Source organism: Prunus dulcis, chromosome 1 (genome assembly GCF_902201215.1).
Source record: "Prunus dulcis chromosome 1, ALMONDv2, whole genome shotgun sequence".
In the NCBI taxonomy this organism is placed as follows: domain Eukaryota; kingdom Viridiplantae; phylum Streptophyta; class Magnoliopsida; order Rosales; family Rosaceae; genus Prunus; species Prunus dulcis.
The window spans coordinates 1,146,827-1,168,126 of NC_047650.1; the positions used below are offsets into that span (position 1 = coordinate 1,146,827).

The following is a 21,300-nucleotide window of genomic DNA, read 5'->3' on the forward strand; positions in this document are numbered from 1 at the left end:
GATAAGAGATAAGAGAGAAGAGAGAAGAGAGAAGAGAGAAGAGGGGGAAGGGGGTGGGGTGCGATGAGGGTTGGGTTGAGGAGGGGAGAGAAAGATAGAAAGGTCATTTAAAGAGAAAATGAGATGGCGTTGAGGGGATAAGGTAACATTTGAGATGGAGTGGAAGAATGAGGGTAAAATGAGGAAATTTGAGTTCCAGCTGGTTAAGTGAGAGTGTGCTCGAGTTCTAAGGGACGAAACAGTAAATAAGCCCAAATAAAAATGGTGATTATAAGGCCTAATATATGCAAGTTGACCCGATCAACTCGCTAAAGTCACATTGATTGTTAGAGTTGATAGCATATTCTCACCCAGCTATTAGAGCACTTCCACCCTTATTGGCAAGGGCAAAGTAAGGGCTGTCACTATTCACGTGAATAGTGGTAGCCCTTGCAATTTTGTTTCCACCCCTATGAATGAGGGCAATGGCAATTACTATTCACTTTAATTTATTTTACATTTTTTTTTTATACTTAAACGATTAATTTTGATAACATTTTCGGATAAGATTTTCAGTTGCCACACTATTTATTATAAAATTCTCATCTCAAATTTCAGATAAAATTTTAGGGTTAAATTTTCGGTTGCCACGTGTCCATATTTATTATAACATTCAGATAAGATTCTTGGCTGACATGTGTCGATATTTATTATAAATTTCTAATCTCAGATTTCAGATAAGATTTTCACCCTATAAAATTGTGTCACGTGTCGTCTCTATCTTCTAAATCACTCTATAAAACTACACTCTTAACTCAAACCTCTCATACCATATTCTCTCTATTTTTTTCATTTCTCCATGAATTTTTCTCCACATATGAGAGGACTTCATCTCGTTGCCCGTGATCGGGCAATGACAAACTTTGACCTAACACTCACACAACAAAATATCTTCTATGGTTGTCCATGATCCTCCGGCTTCGATGGAAGAGGCCATTTGTATTTTTACACAAATGGAATTTAGTAGTAAAAAATTTTGTGTGGAAAGTGAAAAATATTGGAAGGAGAAGAATTTGTATGAAGATTTAGTGTAGAAAGTGAATAATATTGGTTGGTATTTATAGAAAAAATTTCAAGATTTTTTTGATATTTTTTACAAATTTGTTCAATATTTTTTTCAAATTTTTTAAGCAAAAAAATGGGTAACCGTTGAATTGGAGGAGATTTTCGAATTGGAGCCTCTAGGAGAAGCCACGTGGCTTGTAACCGTTGGTTTATGAAAGCACTGACGCAACGCTGGTGTCAGCGCAAGATTTTTAATTTTTTTTAAACTATTGGCACGTGCATTACACCTACCAACAGTAAAAAAAGATTACATATCTTGTGCTGATGCCAACGTTGCGTCAGCACTGATGTTGTCTGCCCAAAGACGATAGGATGGGCCAGATCTCCCCATAAGCTTGCCAGAATACATGAGTCCCACACCTCGCCCGAACCGGGTCTTTCGAGCCTAGGGCCCCCTCCTGCCTCGGCTAAACCCTCGCGGTCGAATTGCACTTAAGATTATGGATTCCTCGGCCATTTGCCTTTATAAAAAATGCTTTCGCACGCTTCCCACACGCCCATTGCCTTTATTTCTTTATATTTTCCCGAAACGTCTCTCATCTTCTCATCTTCTTCTTTATTTCTCTTTCTTTTCCTCTTGTCTTCAGGTAGATCTGTTATCATATTTTTGACTTTTATTTTATCTGTCACTACTCTCTGTCTCTCTTGCTCGACTCTCTCTCACTACTCTATGCCTCTCTCACCCACTCGGCTCTCTCTCTCTCTCTCTATCTCTTAATGGCAGATTCATGGCAGATCTGGTTGATTTAGATGCTGAGCTAGTGTGTTCTCCTCCATGGCAGAGATTCTAGGTATTGATTTTTAAGATTTTTTGTTTGGGTGTAATTTGGGGATGAATGTGGGTGATGCTAGGTATTGTTTATATTTTTTTCAATTTAATCTTTTAGGTGCGATTTGGAGCATCATTTGTAGGTATTCTATTCTTCTTTTAATCCAAGAAATCTTTAGTTAGGTCATGAATATGTGGATTAACTCTAGATTATTTTTGGTCCTGTAATTAAGCATCAACTATGATGAGGTATAATTCACTGAGCCTCTCTGGTATCCCAGGTCTATTAAGATCTTTGACTTGACAATTATGCATTCTTTGCCTTTTCTTTTTCTGTTTTTTTTTTTTTTGGCATAATACGTACATACCTATATATGTGTATGCACTGAGCTATAAAGTTCTAAGTAGGGCCCCTTGCTTGCTAACTAGCTGTGAAAGGAATGTATGCATAGAAATATCATATGCCCAAACTTAATCGAACACATTTATCAAATGGCTTAACCGATCCACCTCTGAGTTATCTATTTTCCTTTGCTCTGCTTTAATGGATAAAATATTTACAGGCTTCAAGTCTAACCAGATGTTTACAGTTTTGTTTGAGAGTTGGTTTAATTTCTGTTTGGATTATAATGAGCATAGTTATTATTTGTTCTTTATGTATTATTTTTGTGGTTTGTTTCAGGAACTTTTAGAAAATTTTAAGGACAAATTGGCATCTCAGAACCCGTCATTCGATTGATGTTGTTTTGTAGGTTGTCATACTCTTTAACTGCTTGAAAGTACACTATCCTCACCCACCCGTCAGTTGATAAAGGAATCATGAAGATTGATATATATGATGAAAGTGATGGAAGCAGGCCTAGGCCAAAGGAAAATGGTTGTTCTCTTAAGCCAGTTTCACCTGACGAGTCTGGTGAAGGTTTGCCTTATGCTCCTGTGAATTGGCCTAATCCTGGTGATACTTGGCGCTGGAAGGTGGGAAAGAGAGTTTCTGGAGCTGGACACTATCTGGATAGGTATCTCTATCTTCCGAAGAGCCTTCGCAACGCTGGTCTAACAACACGTAAGAAATATGGTTTTGCGAGCAAGCTTGCTGTTGAACGGTATATCCAAACTGCATTTCCTGGTGCAAACATCAATGAATTTTTTGCATCATTCTCCTGGAGGATCCCAGCACAAAAGTCCTCATTGGCAAATGGTCAGCCGTAATCAATGTTAATTTTCTTTCCTCAAGTTTTGTGCCTTTTTTGTCTTTAGTTTTATTCATTTTTAATTTAAGCATTTTATATAAATAAAACAGTCCCCTCCTTGTCTGTCAATGATCTATTGTTTGATACCTGTGTTTGCGTTCTATTTTTTGCTGGTGATTTTTGAACTAGAGCCTTTTATCCAATGTTCTTGAAGAAGATGGGTAGCTAAGCTATTATTTCGTGAACTTATGTCTTGAAGGCCCATGTATTTACTTGTAGTGAATGGCTGGAGTAATGGTGTCAATTTTGGAAAAACTAATGGGCTATTTAAAGGCTGTCAGGTTCTAATCAACATTCCTATAGGTTAAAGTTTTCATTTCATATCAATTATCCAAACTGGTGTGTATTTTTATCCACTCTCCTCCCCATATTTATAAGATCCTTGTGTTTTTACACATGATGAACATTGAGTGAAAAAATATGCACAAGAATATTCAATATTTCATAACAAATTGATGTCCTTGATATTGGTTTTAAAGTTTGCTGAAAAAAGAAAATTCATGTTCAAGAAGACATCCCGTTTGGTTTTCATGTCTCAGCTTATTGGATAATCAATAACATTACTTTCATGTTGCAACAGCATGTTTGAAAATGATATCATATCTAGCTGCTGACATGCATAGGTTTTGCCTTTGGAAATGGTTTTATCACATCTAGTTCTGTGCTTTTTTTTTTGTTTTTTTTGTGGGGTTTATACAGGTACTGCAAGGCTGAAGCATATGCCATGTATTCCGCCTTCCGAGGAATCTGATTCGCAGTCTGACACTGTATGCTGTAAGGCCGGAAATAAGATGTGCAACAGTTTGTTGGAACAATCAGAAAACCCACCTTTGGCAGTCATGGAGTGTGATATTTGCTGCACTGAACCTAAGTTCTGTCGTGATTGCTGTTGTATTCTTTGTTGCAAGACTATAAATTCATCATATGGAGGCTATGATTACATTAGATGTGAAGCAATGATGGATGAGAGTTGTATATGTGGGCATGCTGCTCACATTGATTGTGCTCTGAGATGTTACATGGCTGGCACTGTGGGAGGAAGCATTGGGTTGGATTCTGAATACTATTGCAGGCGCTGTGATGCAAGGACAGATCTGGTTTCACATGTCACGAGGATTTTACATACATGTGAATCGCTTGATTCTCTGGATGACATTGAGAAGATTTTAAATCTCGGTGTCTGCATTTTGCGGGGTTCACAAAAAACCAGTGCAAACGAGTTGCTGAAACGTATTGAAGTGGCCATTGCAAAGGTAAAAGTAATAACTTTATAGTAGTTTATCCTTGTCCACACTTGAGTTCCCAAGGACCAGCAATATAACATTTTGCTATATTGATCAGCTCAAATGTGGGACTTGTCTTGAAGATATTTGGAAAGAGGAAGACAATATTTCAGCTATTTCTATGGGTAATTTTCCCTCTATAAAATAAAGTAATTATGTTATGATGAACAACTTACTAGTTTTTGGATGCGGCTTAAAAATATAATTAGTAAATTAGTAGAGTGCGCACAAGGTTATAAAAGTGCATAGTCATGCAAGAGTATTGAAAATACTCTCTCTCTCGTGGAAATTGAAGTGCTTTTCTCTCCCAATGATCCCTATTCCACTAAATTGCAGTTGTAGACACAAAACTCTCTCTCTCTCTCTCTCTCTCTCTCTCTCTCTCTCTCTGTGTGATGGACGGTTGTTGTTTAAATACAGATGTCTCTCATCATGGAAATACTGCCCTGGAAGTTACAACATGCCAAGAGCCCATAGGTGTCAGAACAAGTTCGGAAGTAATGTCTACATCTTTTCATTATCGAACTGAGTCTCAAAAACTTGAGGTAGAGATTGATCAGGTTCTGCAGGCACTAAGAAAGTCACAGGAGTCTGAATTTAGAATGGCGGAGGATAGCCTTCATGCACAAAAGAACTATCTTTGTAATCTGTATCAGCAACTTGAGAAGGAGAAGTCTGATTTGGTACGGTGCACATCACCTGACCCAGATGCTTTACTGAGTACTGTATTGAGCAGAGTGAAGCAGATTAAGGGGGAAGTACAAAAGCTCAAGGATATGGAAGAAGTGGCCAATGGGTTTGGAAAGACTTCTAGAGCTATCCTGAAGGAACACTTCAGTTTAGAAATTGAGGAATGAAGTAAACCCTTACCGGATTAGGATGGTTTATTTTCATCATTTGTTCATTAAATTTTGGTCTTGAACTGGCTTCTTCATGGTTTGAACTGAATAGCCATATAATTTTCTTGCGATTGTGCTGTCACAGTTGTGTGAGGTTCATATATGAGGGTCTGTATCAGAAGGAGCCGGTGCATGGTGATGAAATGTCATGCCTGGCAGAACAAAGGGATGAAGACCCCATCGAAGAACCAGAAATCCTTAGTGGCTTATTAAACAAAGTGAATGAGATAGGATGTAAAGGTTGTTGCTCTGTCCTGAGTGATCGAGAAAGACTGACAGTGGATGCTTAAGGAACCCTCCATGCCGAGGTTTGTATCCTATCAGCTCCCTAAGAATCTGTATCTTCTTGCAGTGAACTGATCATTGTGTTTTTCAATGAAATGGCACATGAGAAGTCATTGCAAATACTACTCTGTTTAAAGCATCAGGCAACTGTGTTCTAGCACTCAGTTTCCCAATTTCCCTGATGAGCAACTGTGTTTTTCTTTTTATGTTTTTGTCAAGACGGTTTGCCTGGCCGGGAAGTTGGAAAGTTTGGCAATTAGAAACATTTTGGATCGGAACTGCTTCTTTTTGTTAGTTCGTCTTGTCTCTGGCTAGAGATTTGCGGAAATGCAAATGTAAACATTGACGTTTCCTGTACACGGTACATATATACAAAATGCAGGACTAAGTTCCTTAAGAATGAAATGGACTATCATTTTTATTCTTTTAATAATTTTGTTGTGTTTATTTATTTTGTTGTTTTGTTAAATCACTAATCCATAAAACAAAGATTACAACAAAACTCATCAAGAAGGTTTTGATTGTTTAGGTTACCAAAATTCTTTAACCTGATCCTCGGGCACATTTTAGTCCGATGGTGAAATGAGGGGAGATAGAAAGGAAGTAATGATTACTACATGAGACCCAGTTTGTTTTTTTCTTCTTCAAGTTTCGAATAATATCTGTGATTTACAATAACGACTAATTGTCTTAAAGAGGCATTTAGCTTCTGTGAGGCTGTGAAGTTACAGCAATAGCCTCTCGTGCTAGTAGCTTGATAAATTAATGAAGGAAATGATGAATGCTTAAGACTCCATTGTAAATATTTTTTTTTGACTGATAGCATATCAACATGACTGAATTTGGAGATGTGAAACGAGACAAGAATGTCACAATGCCAAAACCTAGGCAACTTTTACAAGGAAACTAAAGCACAAACCCATTTTTAACTCTCAAAGCAAGCCGTCTCCATAAAAGAATCAGTTGTCTACATTCAGAGAATTGCCAGCAAATCCAACCATATCATCCCAAATCCATCCTGGGCCATGCTATGTCTAACCAAGAAAACCTCTGGCTTTCTGATTAACAAATTGAAAGGTTAAAAAAGAAGGAAGAGACAAAGGAAGAAAAGGGCAGTAGCATGTCAAGCAGGAGAATCAGATTCGACATAAAGCATCTTCAAGGCAACTCATCAGTGGCACTCAGCCGATGATCATGAAAGAGAGAGAGAGGGAGAGAGAGAGAGAGAGAGAGAGGGAGAGGTAATCACAAAAGAATCATCAGAAAAACACTAAGAAAAAGGGAGTAAAAGGCTGTATAAGATACTGTTATATATAATCACATTGCAAGACACTGAAAAGCAAAGATATGGTCATCTCATTTGATTGCTAAAAGTGAAAAGTAAAGGGCACGTTTGATAACCATTTCATTTTTAGTTTTTAGTTTTCATTTTTTGTGCTAGAGTATAGAGGAAAAAGAGGAAAAACAGAATTGAGAATGAGAGTAGAGATGGGATTGAGAGGGAATATGAGAGGGAAGGATGGGAGGGAGGAGTAACAAAAGTGAAAACAAAAACTAAAACCTGAAATCTATTTGAAATTGTTTTCACTTTTGTTACTCCTCCCTCCCATCCTCCCCTCTCATCCTTTCTCTCAATCTCATCCTCATTCTCATTCTCACTCTCATTTTCTTCTATACTCTAGCACAAAAAATAAAAACTAAAAACTAAAATTGAAATGGTTATCAAACGTGGAAAATAAATCACTTCAGTTCACATTAGAAAACCATATATGGATCCTTTAGGTTGACCAGTAGACCATGTACAGACCCACCAAGTGGACCATCCATAGTTCCAATAAGTGGGCCAGAAGCATATATTCTTAACCATGAAGTAATGCAGGCATTGGTTCCTGGTAATTTTTATGCAACAAGGGCAGATAACTTACTTCCACCAAAAGTTCTAACATGGAATTTTTTTTTTTCAAGGAATTGAAAGTCAAGAAAAACAGTCAATTGGATAGCAGATTCTCCAGAACTAGGTCATAAGAGAACCAGAGCATAATTAAGGCTAAACATTGATCACTGAGAATATGTAAAGAACGGGATAGGTTGAATAAGTTGAGAGTTTAGATTATAAAAAGAACAAAATATTTGGTGTCTTCAAAAAGACATTCTTTCGTCCTGTAGGTGAATGAATAATCTTTTCAGAAAACACAAAAAGAGATTCATATAATATAAGGGCAAAGTAAATCTCCAAGAAAACAAAAAGAAAGATGAGCACAAAGCACTATTTGCCTACAAACTCAAGTACACTAATTAAAAATGCTGATCAAAACCCAAAAAACCATCATGCACCTGCAAAAGCAACACAAATGAGCTAAATGAATCTAAAGGCCAGCCATTTCAAATACCACCATTGCCAAAACCAACATTTCTTCATTCAACAAGAACAGCATACAACAACTAGTTCCATCAACAACAGCCTCAGAAGCTTAAGTTGCAAGCTAAATTCAACTTCATTGGAACAACTAAAATTATAAACCCCAAAAAGAAAAAAAAAAAAAAAATAAGAAAAAATAAGAGAGAATACATTACTGTACAAGCACAAGGCGGTTACCCATACCTCCTCTGAAACCCCCATTCCCATTCCCATCTCCATCACCCCAAACATCTCCACCGCCATTTCCACCGTCCGAATTCTCGATCCCCTCGGCCTTCGGCACCGTCACGATAAGCTCACCGTCGACGAAAACCGCGCTTGCCAACTCGGGCCGAGTCGACTCGGGCAGCCGAAACCTCCACATGTCGAGCTCAAGCTCGTCCAATGTCAATTCCGCCGACCCACTTTCCCGAACCACGATTTTGGTCACACCCGGATAGATTTCGACGGTGTGGGCCCTCACGCCGTCGCCGATGTTATCTGTTTCGGCGATAAATCGGAAGCAATCGGGGTTCTCCTCGACCAAAACTTCGGCGTCAGAGCGAAATGGGAGCTCCAGGACCCGACTGAAGACATGAGGCAGGCGGCGGAGCTTCTTGTGGGTCAGACCCAGAAGGGCCTCAGCTTCAGAAAGTGGGTTGCTTGAGTTGTATTGGATGGTGATGTTGCGCTTCTTGGGCATCGGGTGGACCTTCATGGCTTGGGCTTCAATGGCTGTGGTGGAGGTGCAGAAGAAAGAGAGAGATTGAGACAAGATTAATAGAAATATGAAAGATGCCCTTGTGAAAAGGGAAGGCCAATCTTGGGTGGGAATCAAAATCCTGATTGGGTGGTTGTTTTTATGAAAAGAAAGAATCATAAAGGATTGGTGGGAAAATTTGTTTTGGGTATATAAGGGTTTTGTTTGGTTTGCTTTGCTTGTTTTGGGATGAGAATTGATGGGAAACTAAAAGAAATACCCTAACCCTAGAAATTGGGTTGAAATGAATTGAATTGAATTTCCCTATCTTTGTTTGTGTGAAGATTGAGTCCCCAGAAAAGGCAAAATTCTTTTTAATGTAGAATTTGGAGGAGTGGTAAAAGAAATGTTGTTGCCAAGGCAAAGGCAAATGCTGTCAATGAAATCTCCCTTTCTGGGTATGCATAGTGGCTAGAGCCCATGGGGAGAATCACTGCAAATATATAAAAAATGCAAGGAGGGTTGGGGTTTCATCCTTGGACTTTGCCAAAATTACAATTCTGGCCATTTTATTTTTTGGACCATCCAAAATCTAATAGCTTTTTTTGTACCAGAGAAATCTGGCATATCTGATATTATTAGTTTTTAAATACAAAGGTTGGGTTTTGTTGTCAGTATATGCATGGTTAATGGGTCATGGCCTCATGGATGTGGAAGCAGCAAAGTGGGTTAAGGCAATGAATGAATGACAGACCTTTTATTTTTGGCAAATACTGTATCAGTTCTTTGTTTTTTTTGGAGGATTTTTTCTATTGAAAGAGACGATAATATATTAAACTCAATACACTATATAAATGTTAGTACTCGAACTCAAAACATTTTTCTTGAAGAGAAATTATTTCAAACCATTACACTAGTAGATCCTTTGTATATATCAGTTCTTATGACTATGGATTTTATTTTTGTTTTTGATTTAATGGGAGAAGAGAAAATGGCTCCGTAAAAGAGCAAAAGATAGAACTCTCTGAAAAAATTGATGTCTCTTCTTAAGAGCAAATTCAAGAGCATCTTTTATTCTTAGTGTATATTTCATATTTTGATTTAAAGAAGGAGTGTTGATAGAAAAAGAGGAAATAAGGAAAAAAAGAAAAGAAAGATATTCCTTCAATAATATTATAGAATAATATACACGTACATAGGATGTAGTTTCTTAGTAATTGTAGGTCACTTTCTAAGCTCTAGAGTCGTGACACAATTTAGGGTGTCGTTTTGAATATTTTGGCTTTTTATGTGGAACTTTGTGAACACGTTTTGGGATTCCTTATGACATTTAGATATTGTGATAAATATTTTTCTTTTTTCTTTTTAAGTATGGTTTATTTAATTTATTTTTCTTTTTTTATATATTGTTATAAAAATATTAATATAAAAATGGTTTATTTTCTATAGTAATAAAAATCATGAACCTTGGTCTTACAAGAACGAACAACAATTAATATAATTAAAAATCAGAAAAATCATGACCAAAAAAAAAATATATATATATATATATATATTCCATATATCTTGCAATTTCATTATTTGCAATAAGGGGTGGGGGGAATGGGGGCACATGCCTTCTCAAATATTGAGGGGCACCTTCTTAGAAATTACAGTCCACCTTCATCCTTGTCTGATAAGTCATGACCATGAGTTGCACTTTCGACTCTGTAGGACACGGTAATTAGAGAAAAGAAATTGCACTTTTGTCACAGAAAACCCTAAACCAAAGCAAAGAAAGATTTATGTGGCTGCTTACACAATTATATAGTTTGAAAATTGGCTTTTTACAAAATTCAAATGTATCAACTCAGCATGTTTTAAAATTAAAAAATCATAAAAAATACAAGAAAATTTGAGACATGACATGCATCTTTAATGTAATTATACAAAGACACGAAATGAAGGTTCTTTGATCCTTCCCAGAAGGGCGGCCAACTAAAACAAAACTATCTTTCATTTATCATCTCTATAAAGTTTTGGATTAAATTTTGTCTGGTTTCAAATGGCCAAACGCGTGGAGAGGTCCTGCCTGATGCAGACAGTACTCGCTGTACTTTTCATTGTATATTTCGCAAAAAGAAAAAAAAGAATATATATATATATATATTTTTGTCCTTAAAAAATAATAATAATTTATTTGAATTAAACCCAAAAATTAGAGGGTGAACGCATTAAAACTAGGGAGATTTGGTAATATATTACCAAAGCTTAATATATGCTTACTAGCTTTCCACTACTCCGGAAGCAAGAACACAGAAAGTGCTTAACGGGAAAATATGATATGTGCATCTCCTAACCAACCACTTATTTTTGTTCTCGTCCATTGAAGGAGCACTTACATTTACAAGTGCCTATCGAGCCCAAATGGTACTTCACTATTTGATTCTTCAATAATTACACAGCAGTGAAAAGTAAATGACAGTAACTTGCCTGATATAGTTGTAAAGTTCAGACAGATGCTCTTCCTGAAGAAGGCCGTCAAACACACAAAACACTAGGAAAAAGCAATTTCTAATTCCGCTTAACTCTCCCCTTTGATCTTCTCCACTGTTCAATTGCATTCAACTCGCAGTTACGTTTGTTGGTAGTGTGGTAAGTCTTCTTGATGGTGCATCCGACGCCTACGGTGAGATCTTTTCCGGTTACGAGTGTGTGCTTTCGGGGAACTGCTAGAGGTACTCGGAAGAAGAATCTCCTCACTTGTTGTACTACCAAAAACACAATCAAGCGGGTCTACCATTGCATCAACACCCGAGTTAGTCTACAATAAGAAAAGGCCGAGTCAGTCTACAATAAGAAAATTCCGAGTCAGTATATAAGGGACCTTTATCATATGCCGAGTCAGTAAGAGTAATTTCCAAAGTTTCAGCAATACCTCAATTCCAAATCATTCTTCTGCACTACCATCATTACTTTAAGAACTAATTTCATCAGTAGTTTAAGGCAAATTTTACTAAGAAAAGAAATTACTCGATAAGTATTCTTACAGGAGCTTGTTTGGGATCAAATTTGACCCATTTTTTGTCAGAGACATTTTGGGTGTGCTGGGAATCACTGCCAGAGGTAGTGTTTGGGTTACCATGGGAGCCCTTGTCCGAATCACCTTGAGAGTTGCTGTAAGAGTCGCTGTCATTTGTTTCTCGACCATGGGTAATGTTATCACTAAAATAATTCCGATAACGCCACCTTATTGTTGGTTGATCTGAGGTAGCATCATCAAAAACTTTCTCGGAGTAGAACTGTTTAGAGATAAGCCGCATCCTAGAAGGATCATTCTGGTACTTCCTTACCATTCTGTCATTTGAATAACAATTCATAGTTCAAAAATTCAATGGGAGCATATGTACTCTGATAATTACATAAAAAATCCAAGTATCCCAAGATGTAATGGGAGCACATATATTGGTCATATATTAAATGCATTTTTTCTAGCCTGGATAGATGTACAGTAATATGTACTCTGATAATTACATACACAAATCCAAGTAAACAATGCCAACGATGTAATTGAAGGGTAGACAATAGCTATATGCAGAAATGAAGTTTTTCGTGAATCTAACCATGTAGAGTAAATGACAATGTCTGTGAAAGAGCAGAAGTTTTAAGCAGGGTTGGGCACCACTCCCTTATTTATTACATTTACAACTTAAGAAGCTTACAGGAAAAGGTGATGGTGGAAGGCAATATTGAACGGTAAAATGAGTCTGTAGTCTATTTGTCACACTCTCTACATACCGTACTTTACAAGTCACGGGAGACTTAATTTAAATTTGAAACTTGTGCATGAGAACAATAATAATATACCATGACCTCTCATAATAGACAAAAAACTACTTCCAAGAGAGTTATTTAGATTATGATGCTTATCTACACTCTTTAGAAAAATTTAATTGCAACAAAAATATAACGGGTGGCATGAACGGCATCCATTCCAGGCTACTGGCTAGGCCACAAACCTGGATAAACTAGGCTCTTTGAAAACATTGACTTTTAACCTTTTCTTTGAGATGATTTTTAGCCCAGTGCAACTCCAACTAATGGGCTACTTCCTAGACTTCGGAATGATATTGACTTGAATTTGATAATCAAATGAGGAAAACGAACTACTTAAATTTTCTTAAACTAATAAGTGATGCATTGTGATCTTTGGCTAACTTAGATCAGTAACCATGGCCTGCCAACATGTCTATTCATGAATGCCAGAAGACAATAAGTTTTCCTAGAAAACTGCACCGAGTGAATTCATTACAATCCTAAAAATAAGTAAGGTGACATACATAGTTGCTAACTCCGCCTGCATCCTACTTCCATCCTGAGAAAGAATATGGCTAACACATGAATCTAAGGATCTAGAGAATCTCCACAGTCCAAATAAAGCAGCAGCTCCTGCAAAAGAGTAAAACATGATTTAAATGTGAAATGATGGATAGCTAAGATCATTGATAAATAGATAGATAGTTTAATTCACCTCCTGAAAGGTTGATTCGAATAAGCTTATTCAGCTTTGAAGATGCTGCCATAAAGCAATTGAGATTGTTAAAAAAGGAAACACAGAAATAAACGAAAATGATGAAAAAGAAGTAATAGCAATCCATATTCACAGTAAACAAAACTTGAATCATTATAGGACCCAAAAAAAGAACCTACGATCTTTTAACCTAAGTTAAAGGCGGCGAAAAAATATACAAAATTATTTATTAAAGAATCCTACCATATTTTCACCAGCTCGATCACTCGAATGAGTATGAAAAAAATCGAGTACATTATTGATACGCAGACGGTAAATGACTCTTAAAAGCACCAGGAAATATGTAAGCAGTACAACTCTATAAACCATATAATTTCAATTGCGGAACTGATATCCTTTTCCACTTGAACTGTTTCAATAAAAAAGTGAAAATGAGAAAAAGAAGAAAGAAAAAAAAGGAACAAGAAAGCAGATGTATCAATGGATTGCTCTTCTCCAAGCAGGGCAGCCCACATGATTCAATAGACTGTACATAGTGCATATCATGTAAACCTTCATTATAGTTTTGTTTTCTAACAAGCAGCCTTGAAACATACTACGCATGAATTTATTGACAGGTGTTCGAATCTATGTGTAGTAATCTGCAGACATCTCATGTTAACTACCTTAAAATTATGGAACAATAAGCAGTCGAACTACTAGTGAACCCATGTTTCTCTATCCAAAACCAATCCAAATTGTTAACTAAAAATGACCAAATCACAAGTGGGTTGTCCTGAATTTGAATTCAAAATGCAAGTCAAATTGGTTCATAACAAAAAGTCGTTCACCTGTACCACTACTATTATATCATACAATTACAAGCTTTGGAGAAATCAATGGCATTGCAAAACTCTGACCTCCCAATATTTAAAACATATAGAAACTCATAATTGGAAGATTAAATTTTTAATTTTTAATTTTTTTAAAAAACACAAGAAATCAGAAGAAGAGAAATGTCAAATGAGAGACCTGTCCAGGCAACACTAGCAGCAGCAAGACCTCCGAATGTAAACTCCCTGACAGCCTTGGACTTACAAGTTAAAAGAAGCGTTCTTTCTTCAGGCGTCAATTTGACCTGAAACATTATGTACAGCAAAGTTAGCAATTAATGGGCGCTTTTTTGCTACCGTTCGGCCAACGTGAATTGGCTTTTGGGTTTCGAGGATTTTGGTGACCGAAATTTCTGAATTTTTTTACCTGTTTGGACCTGAAATGTTGCTCCAGCTCGAACAGAGCTTCACCCATTTTGCTGTTTTGGGGATTTCAGATCATAATGTATTTTCCCGTATATAGTGTGCTATACACTCCAAAACGACATGTCGTTTTTCTAGTAGTCATGCGATTAGATAAACTAAGTGCCTCCTGCTTCCCTCCATTTTTCTTCCATCATCCCCCAACTTCAAACCAACCACAGTAACTTTGAAGGTTTGAACTTTGAAGAAATATCAATGGCGAAGAAGCCCTGAGTAAACACTCAAGAAACCATTTTCCTTCACTTTCTCACTTCCCAAACACAATGGTAAGCCTTCCCCACACCACTCTAGCTCTCCCCCCGAACCCGAACCCGAACCCAAATGCCAACACACCCACAACCCTCTTAACAGCCATATCCTCCTCCAAGAACCTCAGACAGCTCAAACAAGTCCACGCCCAAATCCTAAAATCCAATCTTGACCGCTCCGACGACCTTCTTTTCAATCTCCTTCTCTCCTCTTGTACCCTCTCGCCGAGCCTCCACTACCCTCTCTCAGTCTTCAACCAAATATCGAAACCCCAAACCCATATGTGCAACAAGCTCCTGCGTGAGTTCTCGCGACGTGCCGAGCCTGATAAGGCGCTTTTTGTTTATGAGAGGATGAGGAGGGAGGATGTGGCTGTGGACAGGTTCAGCTTTCCGCCATTGTTAAAGGCTGTGTCCAGAACTTCGGCTTTAACTGAAGGGGTGGAGATTCATGGGCTCGCCTGGAAGTTGGGTTTTGATTCGGACCCGTTTGTGGAGACGGCGTTGGTTAGAATGTATGCGGCTTGTGAGAGGATTATGGAGGCACGCTTGGTGTTTGATAAAATGTCTTGCCGAGATGTCGTTGCGTGGAGTATTATGATTAATGGGTATAATTTCGTTCTAATGTTTCAAGTTATTCATTTTTTTTATTTTTTTTATTTTTGCATCCGAAGGTGATAGAATTACTGTATTAACATTTTCAAGAGTCCCAAAAGAAGTTTGAAGTTTTGATCTTAAGGAGCCCAGTATTAAGAATTAAGTGTTCACTTAACGGAAAAACAATTTTTGGAATGATTTTCACCTCTAGATAAGTGAAAGTTTATGTCTTTCATTTGACCTGTGACATTTACAAATAGGTACTGTCAGAGCGGCCTTTTTGACACAGCATTTTACCTCTTTGAAGAGATGAAGAACTCTAACATGGAGCCAGACCCAGATGAGATGATTCTTTCTGCCATTCTTTCTGCTTGCGGTCGCGCTGGAAAGTCAACTTACGGGAAAGCAATCCATGACTTCATTAAGGAGAATGATATTGTGGTTGACTCTCATTTACGAAGCGCTCTTGTCACCATGTATGCAGGTAGTGGCTCTATGGATTTGGCTCAGCAATTGTTTGACAAGACATCACCAAAAGATTTCGTAGTTGCAACTGCCATGGTTTCTGGGTATTCAAAACTAGGGCGGGCTGAGGATGCACGTTTAATTTTTAACCAAATTGTTGAGAAGGACCTTGTTTGTTGGAGTGCTATGATATCTGGTTATGCTGACAGTGATCGACCTCAAGAGGCTCTTAGATTGTTCAATGAAATGGAAGTTTCAGGAATAAGACCTGATCAGGTCACCATGTTGAGTGTCATTTCAGCTTGTGGTCATCTGGGTGCACTGGATCAAGCCAAGTGGGTCCATTTATATGTTGGCAAGAATGGATTTGGCAGAGTTTTGTCTGTCAACAATGCCCTCATTGATATGTATGCCAAATGTGGGAGCTTGGAAAGAGCAAAAGAGGTATTTGAGAAAATGAGAAGAAGAAACGTAATATCTTGGACCACTATGATTAGCGCCTTTGCCATGCATGGGGATGCTAGTAATGCACTAAACTTCTTCAATCAAATGAAAGATGAGAATGTTGAGCCCAATGGGGTTACATTTGTGGGCGTGCTTTATGCTTGTAGCCATGCAGGGTTAGTTGAGGAGGGCAGAAAAATCTTTGAATTGATGATCAATGAATACAACATCACTCCAAAACATGAGCACTATGGTTGCATGGTTGACCTCTATGGTCGTGCTGGTCTCCTGACAGAAGCTCTTGAGGTTATAGAGGCAATGCCATTTGCACCAAATGTTGTCATCTGGGGATCTTTGATGGCTGCTTGTCAGATTCATGGTGAGATGGAATTGGGAGAATTTGCTGCAAAACAGCTTCTTGAGATGGAACCAGAGCATGATGGAGCCCTTGTGGCCTTATCAAATATTTATGCAAAACAAAGAAGATGGGAAGATGTTGGAATGGTGAGGAAGAAAATGAAAAATAGTGATATCTCTAAGGAGAGGGGATATAGCAGGATAGAGCTAAACAATGAGGTACATGAGTTTTTAATGGCGGATAGAAGTCATAAACAAGCAGATCAGATCTATCAAAAATTAGATGAGGTAGTTAGTGAGCTGAAGCGGGTTGGTTATACTCCAAACACGTGTTGTGTTTTGGTTGATTTAGAAGAGGAAGAAAAGAAGGAAGCCATTCTCTTGCACAGTGAGAAGTTGGCTCTTTCTTATGGTTTGATAAGTAAAACGAAAGGTTCTAGCATTCGCATAGTTAAGAATCTCAGGATCTGTGAAGACTGCCATGCTTTCATGAAGTTGGCTTCAAAAGTCTATGAGAGAGAGATTATTGTCAGAGATAGGACTAGGTTTCACCACTACAAACATGGTTTCTGTTCTTGTAAAGACTATTGGTAATGTATTATTTGTTGATATTAAATCAGTGTACTTAATTAATAATTTATTTGAAATTAAAATGTAAATAATGAAAATGTTGGTGCTATAAAAACTTCTAATATAAAATTTAGAAGAAAAGTAGCCCGAGGATTTGGTCTAATGTTCTTGCTGGTGACTACCTTTTGATTGATTAATGTGTGCATGGCCTCTAATAGTTACGGACACTTCCCTAGAATTGTATTTTCTGGCAATTTGCAGGTGGAACAGCATAAGGAGAAATGCAATATTTTCAAATGACTTGGTAAGGTAAAACTCTTAAGCTACAAGTCATTTTGAGCCATGTTCAAGATATTTCGTTTAGAACAATTTGAGATACTATCTGGATTCATAGAGCCACACAGAAGCTAGTTTCTTGCTAGTTAATCAATATCAGGAAAGCAACAATTTCCTGATTACATTACATTGTTAGGCAACATATACAGTTTGAAATCAAAATTAATAATTAAGCTCAAGAGGTTCCAGAAAACCACAAAACATGGGGAAATTTCTTTTTTAAGCTTCTCACAAGATATGAGATCTGGATATCTGCTGAGAGAAGACATTGCACCTCCGATGTCCACTGATTCTCTTTAGGTTGGGATTTTGATGTTATATCCTGCAGCAGTTTGAAGGTACTGGTTGTTTCCAAAGGTAGAGCAGAGCCAAAACTTCTGCTTCATACTTCCAAGCATTCTTGACATCCTATTCTTCAAAAAGGCTATTGCAGCGGAAACCAATCTTTGGCTATCAAATGTTGAGCTCCACCGGTACTCAAGAATCCATGTATTCGGATCTAATTGCACAGCTGAGGCACCCCAATTTTTCTGCACCCAGGAGGTGTTTGCCTTTCGAATCACATAGCCAAGCTTTCCATCCGACCACTTCTCAACAACAACGACAATGGGGGTAAGGAAGTAGCATATATTTGTACATCATGACACAAAACTGAAAAAACATCTCAAGGGCTGACCATACTAAGGCTAATAGAAATGATCTAGCAACAAAGTTTTCAGCATTACCTCTGTGACTCTGCCGGATAAGATTGTGAAAGACCGGGAAGAAAATCCACTTGTGAGCAACCCTGCGGTCTGCAAAGGCCATCCCCATACGCTCACCTCCTCAATTGCAGATTTATATAATGTGCAATGTGAGCTCAGAAGCAAACCATCCTAACAAATCAGAAATTTCAAGTTTTTACCAAAAGGGTTGAACCAAATAAGCTGAATAAAATTTACTTCAAAAGAAAGAAAGAAACAGAAGAAGTTTGATTACTACGCACCTGACTAATTTCCCATATAGAATTAGAATAGCTGCAATTTGAAACCTTTCCTTGAACAAGACCCTGCACCTCTTTCTGCAAGAACCTCAGCCTCCCATTCAAATCATCCACAACCCAAGATTTTTCACCAACATTTCTCACCATCTCAGGTGATAGAACAGGTTTCAAAGCCCCAGAGACCAGATTAGAAACTCCACACACAGCAAAATAAACCAAGCTTAAACCCAAAATCATTCTCCAAAAATCACACCCAAAACCCCAATTTCTCTCCTTCTTCTTAATCTTTTCCTTCACTTCGAATCTTGCAGACGATTTACGACCCGGGGACACCGGAATCTGAGAAGAGTTTGATCTGGGTGTGGACAAAACCGAAGCATCAAAAGAGATGGGAGTGAGTTCAACACTGCGGTTGGTCTTGGGCCTTGAAGCTGAGAACTTGGTGAGTGTGCTTTTCTGGGAGCTAAAAGGCATGAGATCAAGAGTGGCATTGATGCTGGCCAAGCACATATCACACTTGCAGTTGGCGTCTTTTCTGCATCCTGGGTAGTAGCAGCTGTCACGATTTTCAGATCGGTCGTCTTCCATGGCGGCGGTGGTGGTGCTCGATTTTACCGAGGATGATGTTGTGGTCGTCGTGGTTGACGAAGATGAGAGGACGGTTTTCATGGCTGCTTGGGTGCTTCGGGGTTTAGGAGAGTGACTCGGTTTATTAGACGACATGGTCTTTTAGTGTTGTTCAATGCTTACTGTGCGGGGAAGATATGGGTTTTAAATTTCAAAATCCCCAACGGTCATATATGGCATTGGTCAGATGCGATTTATTTTTTGGGAGATTCACTATTATACCCAATATGGGGGCCCAAATTATAAAAATACCCTATATAAAATGGACTTTAGAAACACACCCAAAGCCCATTTACAACATAACAAAAAAGCTTTTAACTTCTTATAAATTACAAAACTGCCATCAATTTCTTAAAACAAGCCCAACCCCAAAATCTCATAAAAATACCCAAAGCACTCAATAGGGCATCAAAGTAATTTAATAATCAATATTAAATTCAATAAGGCTAGCTATCATTTTTTGGGTTTTTTTTGGGTTTTTTTATAGGAATTCAATTGTGTAGGGTTTATTTATAATATTAGTGCTAGAAATAGGTATATCACTAAATATCTCTTATTTTTTAAGCATAAGAAGTAAAGTTACCTATATGGCTTTTCAAATTACCATATAGGTAAGCAAAGTAAATTATGAAGAGCCATATTTACTTCATTTCAGAAAATATGAGCAAACTATCCCTTATTCATAAATAACAACAATAATTACACGGACTGCCTCATGTATAACTTATGCAAAATTAACTCATAAATTGATTTTTTTTTAAGAAAATAAAAGCGCTTTGTAAATTATTATTATTATTATTTTTTGGGTCTGACTTTGTAAAATTATTTAAGATAACTAAATATAATTAATTAGTATTTATTAAGTAATTTATGAAATTAATTAAAATACTTAAATACTAATTATTCATTAAATAAAGAATAATTAATATAATTAAATAAGGCTAACATATTAATTAATTGCAAATTATTAAACTAAACAAACTAATTTTGTATTATAAAAAATTTTAAAAAAATAAAGTCCACAAAATAATTTAAAATAATTAATTACTATTTATTAAGTTTGATTAAATTAGTAAAATATTTAAATACTAATTATTCACTAAAGTAATTTCAAAAGGCTAAAGTATTACTTAATTACAAAAAAGAAAACCATTTTGTACCGTATAGCCGCCCGGCTATACTTTAAAAAATTTACATCGAGTACGGCCGAGTGGCTGTACTTTAAAAATATTCGAATATATTTAAGTAGTATAGCCGCTCGGCTATACTTTTGCAACACATTAATACTTAAAAAGTATAGCCGGGCGGCTATACCTTTATAATACATTAGTATAGCCGCACGGCTAAACTCTTGAAATATATAGGAATATTTTAAAAGTACAGCCGCGTGGCTATACTTTATAAAATGGTTTTTTTAGTAATTAAATAATACTTTAGCCTTTTTAAATTACTCTAATTAGTAATTATGTTTTAATTATTATTTATTTAGTGAATAATTAATATTTAAATATTTTACTAATTTAATCAATTACTTAATAAATAGTATTTAATTATTTTAAATTATTTGTGGATTTTTTAATTTTTAATTTTTTATATAGTTTGTTTAGTTTAATATTTGCAATTAATTTAACTTAACCTCATTTAATTATATTATTTATTATTTATGGTTTAATTATTCTTTATTTAATGAATAATTAGTATTTAAGTATTTTAATTAATTTCATAAATTACTTAATAAATACTAATTAATTATATTTACTTATCTGAAATAATTTTGTATCAACAATCAGCTGTTTACTAATTCCTCATATTCCTATTTATATCAAGTGAATATGCTAGGCATAAGTTAGGCATAATGCTTATTGTATACTCCTATAGGAATCAGTGCAAATGACATAATATTTAACATTAACATGAGCATCAGAGTTAATTTTGTTATAACATGAGCATTATGTGCTTGTTTTAGTTTATTTCTCCTTTAATGTCCATCTATATCTATAGCCATTTTAATAAAGGAAAACAAGATGCTCGGTTAACTTGTCTCTTGTGTTTTTCCTTCATCCTCCGAAAAGTAGGTGTGCTATTTGCTTTTTTAATAAGAATCCCACGACATAATAGTTGTGCTTGTGTGTGTGAAATTTTCATTTTCTGTAGTTTAAATTATCGCTTGTATTTAAAAAG

General features: G+C 36.6%; 5 protein-coding genes across 6 annotated transcripts; 2 read left to right on the top strand and 3 right to left on the bottom strand.

The window, feature by feature from the left end:
- The first annotated feature begins 1,539 nt into the window (after positions 1-1,539).
- Positions 1,540-6,023, top strand: LOC117632627. 2 transcript variants are annotated; one of them, XM_034366172.1, is made up of 5 exons: positions 1,540-1,895; positions 2,556-3,071; positions 3,823-4,376; positions 4,465-4,531; positions 4,827-6,023. In XM_034366172.1, exons 2-5 carry the CDS (start codon positions 2,693-2,695, stop codon positions 5,261-5,263), a joined length of 1,437 nt encoding a protein of 478 aa, XP_034222063.1. In that variant the 5' UTR covers positions 1,540-1,895; positions 2,556-2,692; the 3' UTR covers positions 5,264-6,023. The 2 variants fall into 2 exon arrangements, with proteins under 2 accessions (XP_034222063.1, XP_034222070.1); XM_034366179.1 differs by having other exon boundaries at positions 1,632-1,895; positions 2,626-3,071.
- Positions 6,024-7,985: 1,962 nt separating this feature from the next.
- On the bottom strand, positions 7,986-9,196 carry LOC117618429. The gene has a single exon (XM_034348383.1). It carries the CDS (start codon positions 8,866-8,868, stop codon positions 8,161-8,163), a length of 708 nt encoding a protein of 235 aa, XP_034204274.1. The 5' UTR covers positions 8,869-9,196; the 3' UTR covers positions 7,986-8,160.
- A 1,750-nt stretch (positions 9,197-10,946) lies between these two features.
- On the bottom strand, positions 10,947-14,539 carry LOC117615716. The gene is made up of 6 exons (XM_034344853.1): positions 14,438-14,539; positions 14,210-14,315; positions 13,199-13,243; positions 13,008-13,116; positions 11,718-12,024; positions 10,947-11,491 (listed from the first exon to the last, which is right to left on the bottom strand). The coding sequence occupies exons 1-6, from the start codon at positions 14,483-14,485 to the stop codon at positions 11,303-11,305; spliced, it is 804 nt and encodes a 267-aa protein (XP_034200744.1). The 5' UTR covers positions 14,486-14,539; the 3' UTR covers positions 10,947-11,302.
- A 99-nt stretch (positions 14,540-14,638) lies between these two features.
- LOC117615715 (pentatricopeptide repeat-containing protein At4g14820) lies at positions 14,639-17,218 on the top strand. The gene is made up of 2 exons (XM_034344852.1): positions 14,639-15,349; positions 15,599-17,218. Exons 1-2 carry the CDS (start codon positions 14,757-14,759, stop codon positions 17,196-17,198), a joined length of 2,193 nt encoding a protein of 730 aa, XP_034200743.1. The 5' UTR covers positions 14,639-14,756; the 3' UTR covers positions 17,199-17,218.
- Positions 17,219-17,569: 351 nt separating this feature from the next.
- Positions 17,570-19,217, bottom strand: LOC117614523. The gene is made up of 3 exons (XM_034343364.1): positions 18,496-19,217; positions 18,236-18,385; positions 17,570-18,097 (listed from the first exon to the last, which is right to left on the bottom strand). The coding sequence occupies exons 1-3, from the start codon at positions 19,213-19,215 to the stop codon at positions 17,807-17,809; spliced, it is 1,161 nt and encodes a 386-aa protein (XP_034199255.1). The 5' UTR covers positions 19,216-19,217; the 3' UTR covers positions 17,570-17,806.
- Between the last annotated feature and the right edge of the window lie 2,083 nt (positions 19,218-21,300).

Coding starts and splice junctions, on each gene's coding strand:
- LOC117632627 (XM_034366172.1), top strand. CDS start 2,693: ATGAAGATTGATATATATGATGAAAGTGATGGAAGCAGGCCTAGGCCA. Junction 3,072..3,822: donor AAAGTCCTCATTGGCAAATG/GTCAGCCGTAAT, acceptor GGGTTTATACAG/GTACTGCAAGGCTGAAGCAT. Junction 4,377..4,464: donor TTGAAGTGGCCATTGCAAAG/GTAAAAGTAATA, acceptor TATATTGATCAG/CTCAAATGTGGGACTTGTCT.
- LOC117615716 (XM_034344853.1), bottom strand. CDS start 14,485: ATGGGTGAAGCTCTGTTCGAGCTGGAGCAACATTTCAGGTCCAAACAG. Junction 13,244..14,209: donor TGCTAGTGTTGCCTGGACAG/GTCTCTCATTTG, acceptor GCTTTATGGCAG/CATCTTCAAAGCTGAATAAG. Junction 12,025..13,007: donor CAGGCGGAGTTAGCAACTAT/GTATGTCACCTT, acceptor TTCAAATGACAG/AATGGTAAGGAAGTACCAGA.
- LOC117615715 (XM_034344852.1), top strand. CDS start 14,757: ATGGTAAGCCTTCCCCACACCACTCTAGCTCTCCCCCCGAACCCGAAC. Junction 15,350..15,598: donor TGGAGTATTATGATTAATGG/GTATAATTTCGT, acceptor ATTTACAAATAG/GTACTGTCAGAGCGGCCTTT.
- LOC117614523 (XM_034343364.1), bottom strand. CDS start 19,215: ATGTCGTCTAATAAACCGAGTCACTCTCCTAAACCCCGAAGCACCCAA. Junction 18,386..18,495: donor CTATATGGGAAATTAGTCAG/GTGCGTAGTAAT, acceptor CTGATTTGTTAG/GATGGTTTGCTTCTGAGCTC. Junction 18,098..18,235: donor TATCCGGCAGAGTCACAGAG/GTAATGCTGAAA, acceptor GTTGTTGAGAAG/TGGTCGGATGGAAAGCTTGG.
- LOC117618429 (XM_034348383.1), bottom strand. CDS start 8,868: ATGATTCTTTCTTTTCATAAAAACAACCACCCAATCAGGATTTTGATT.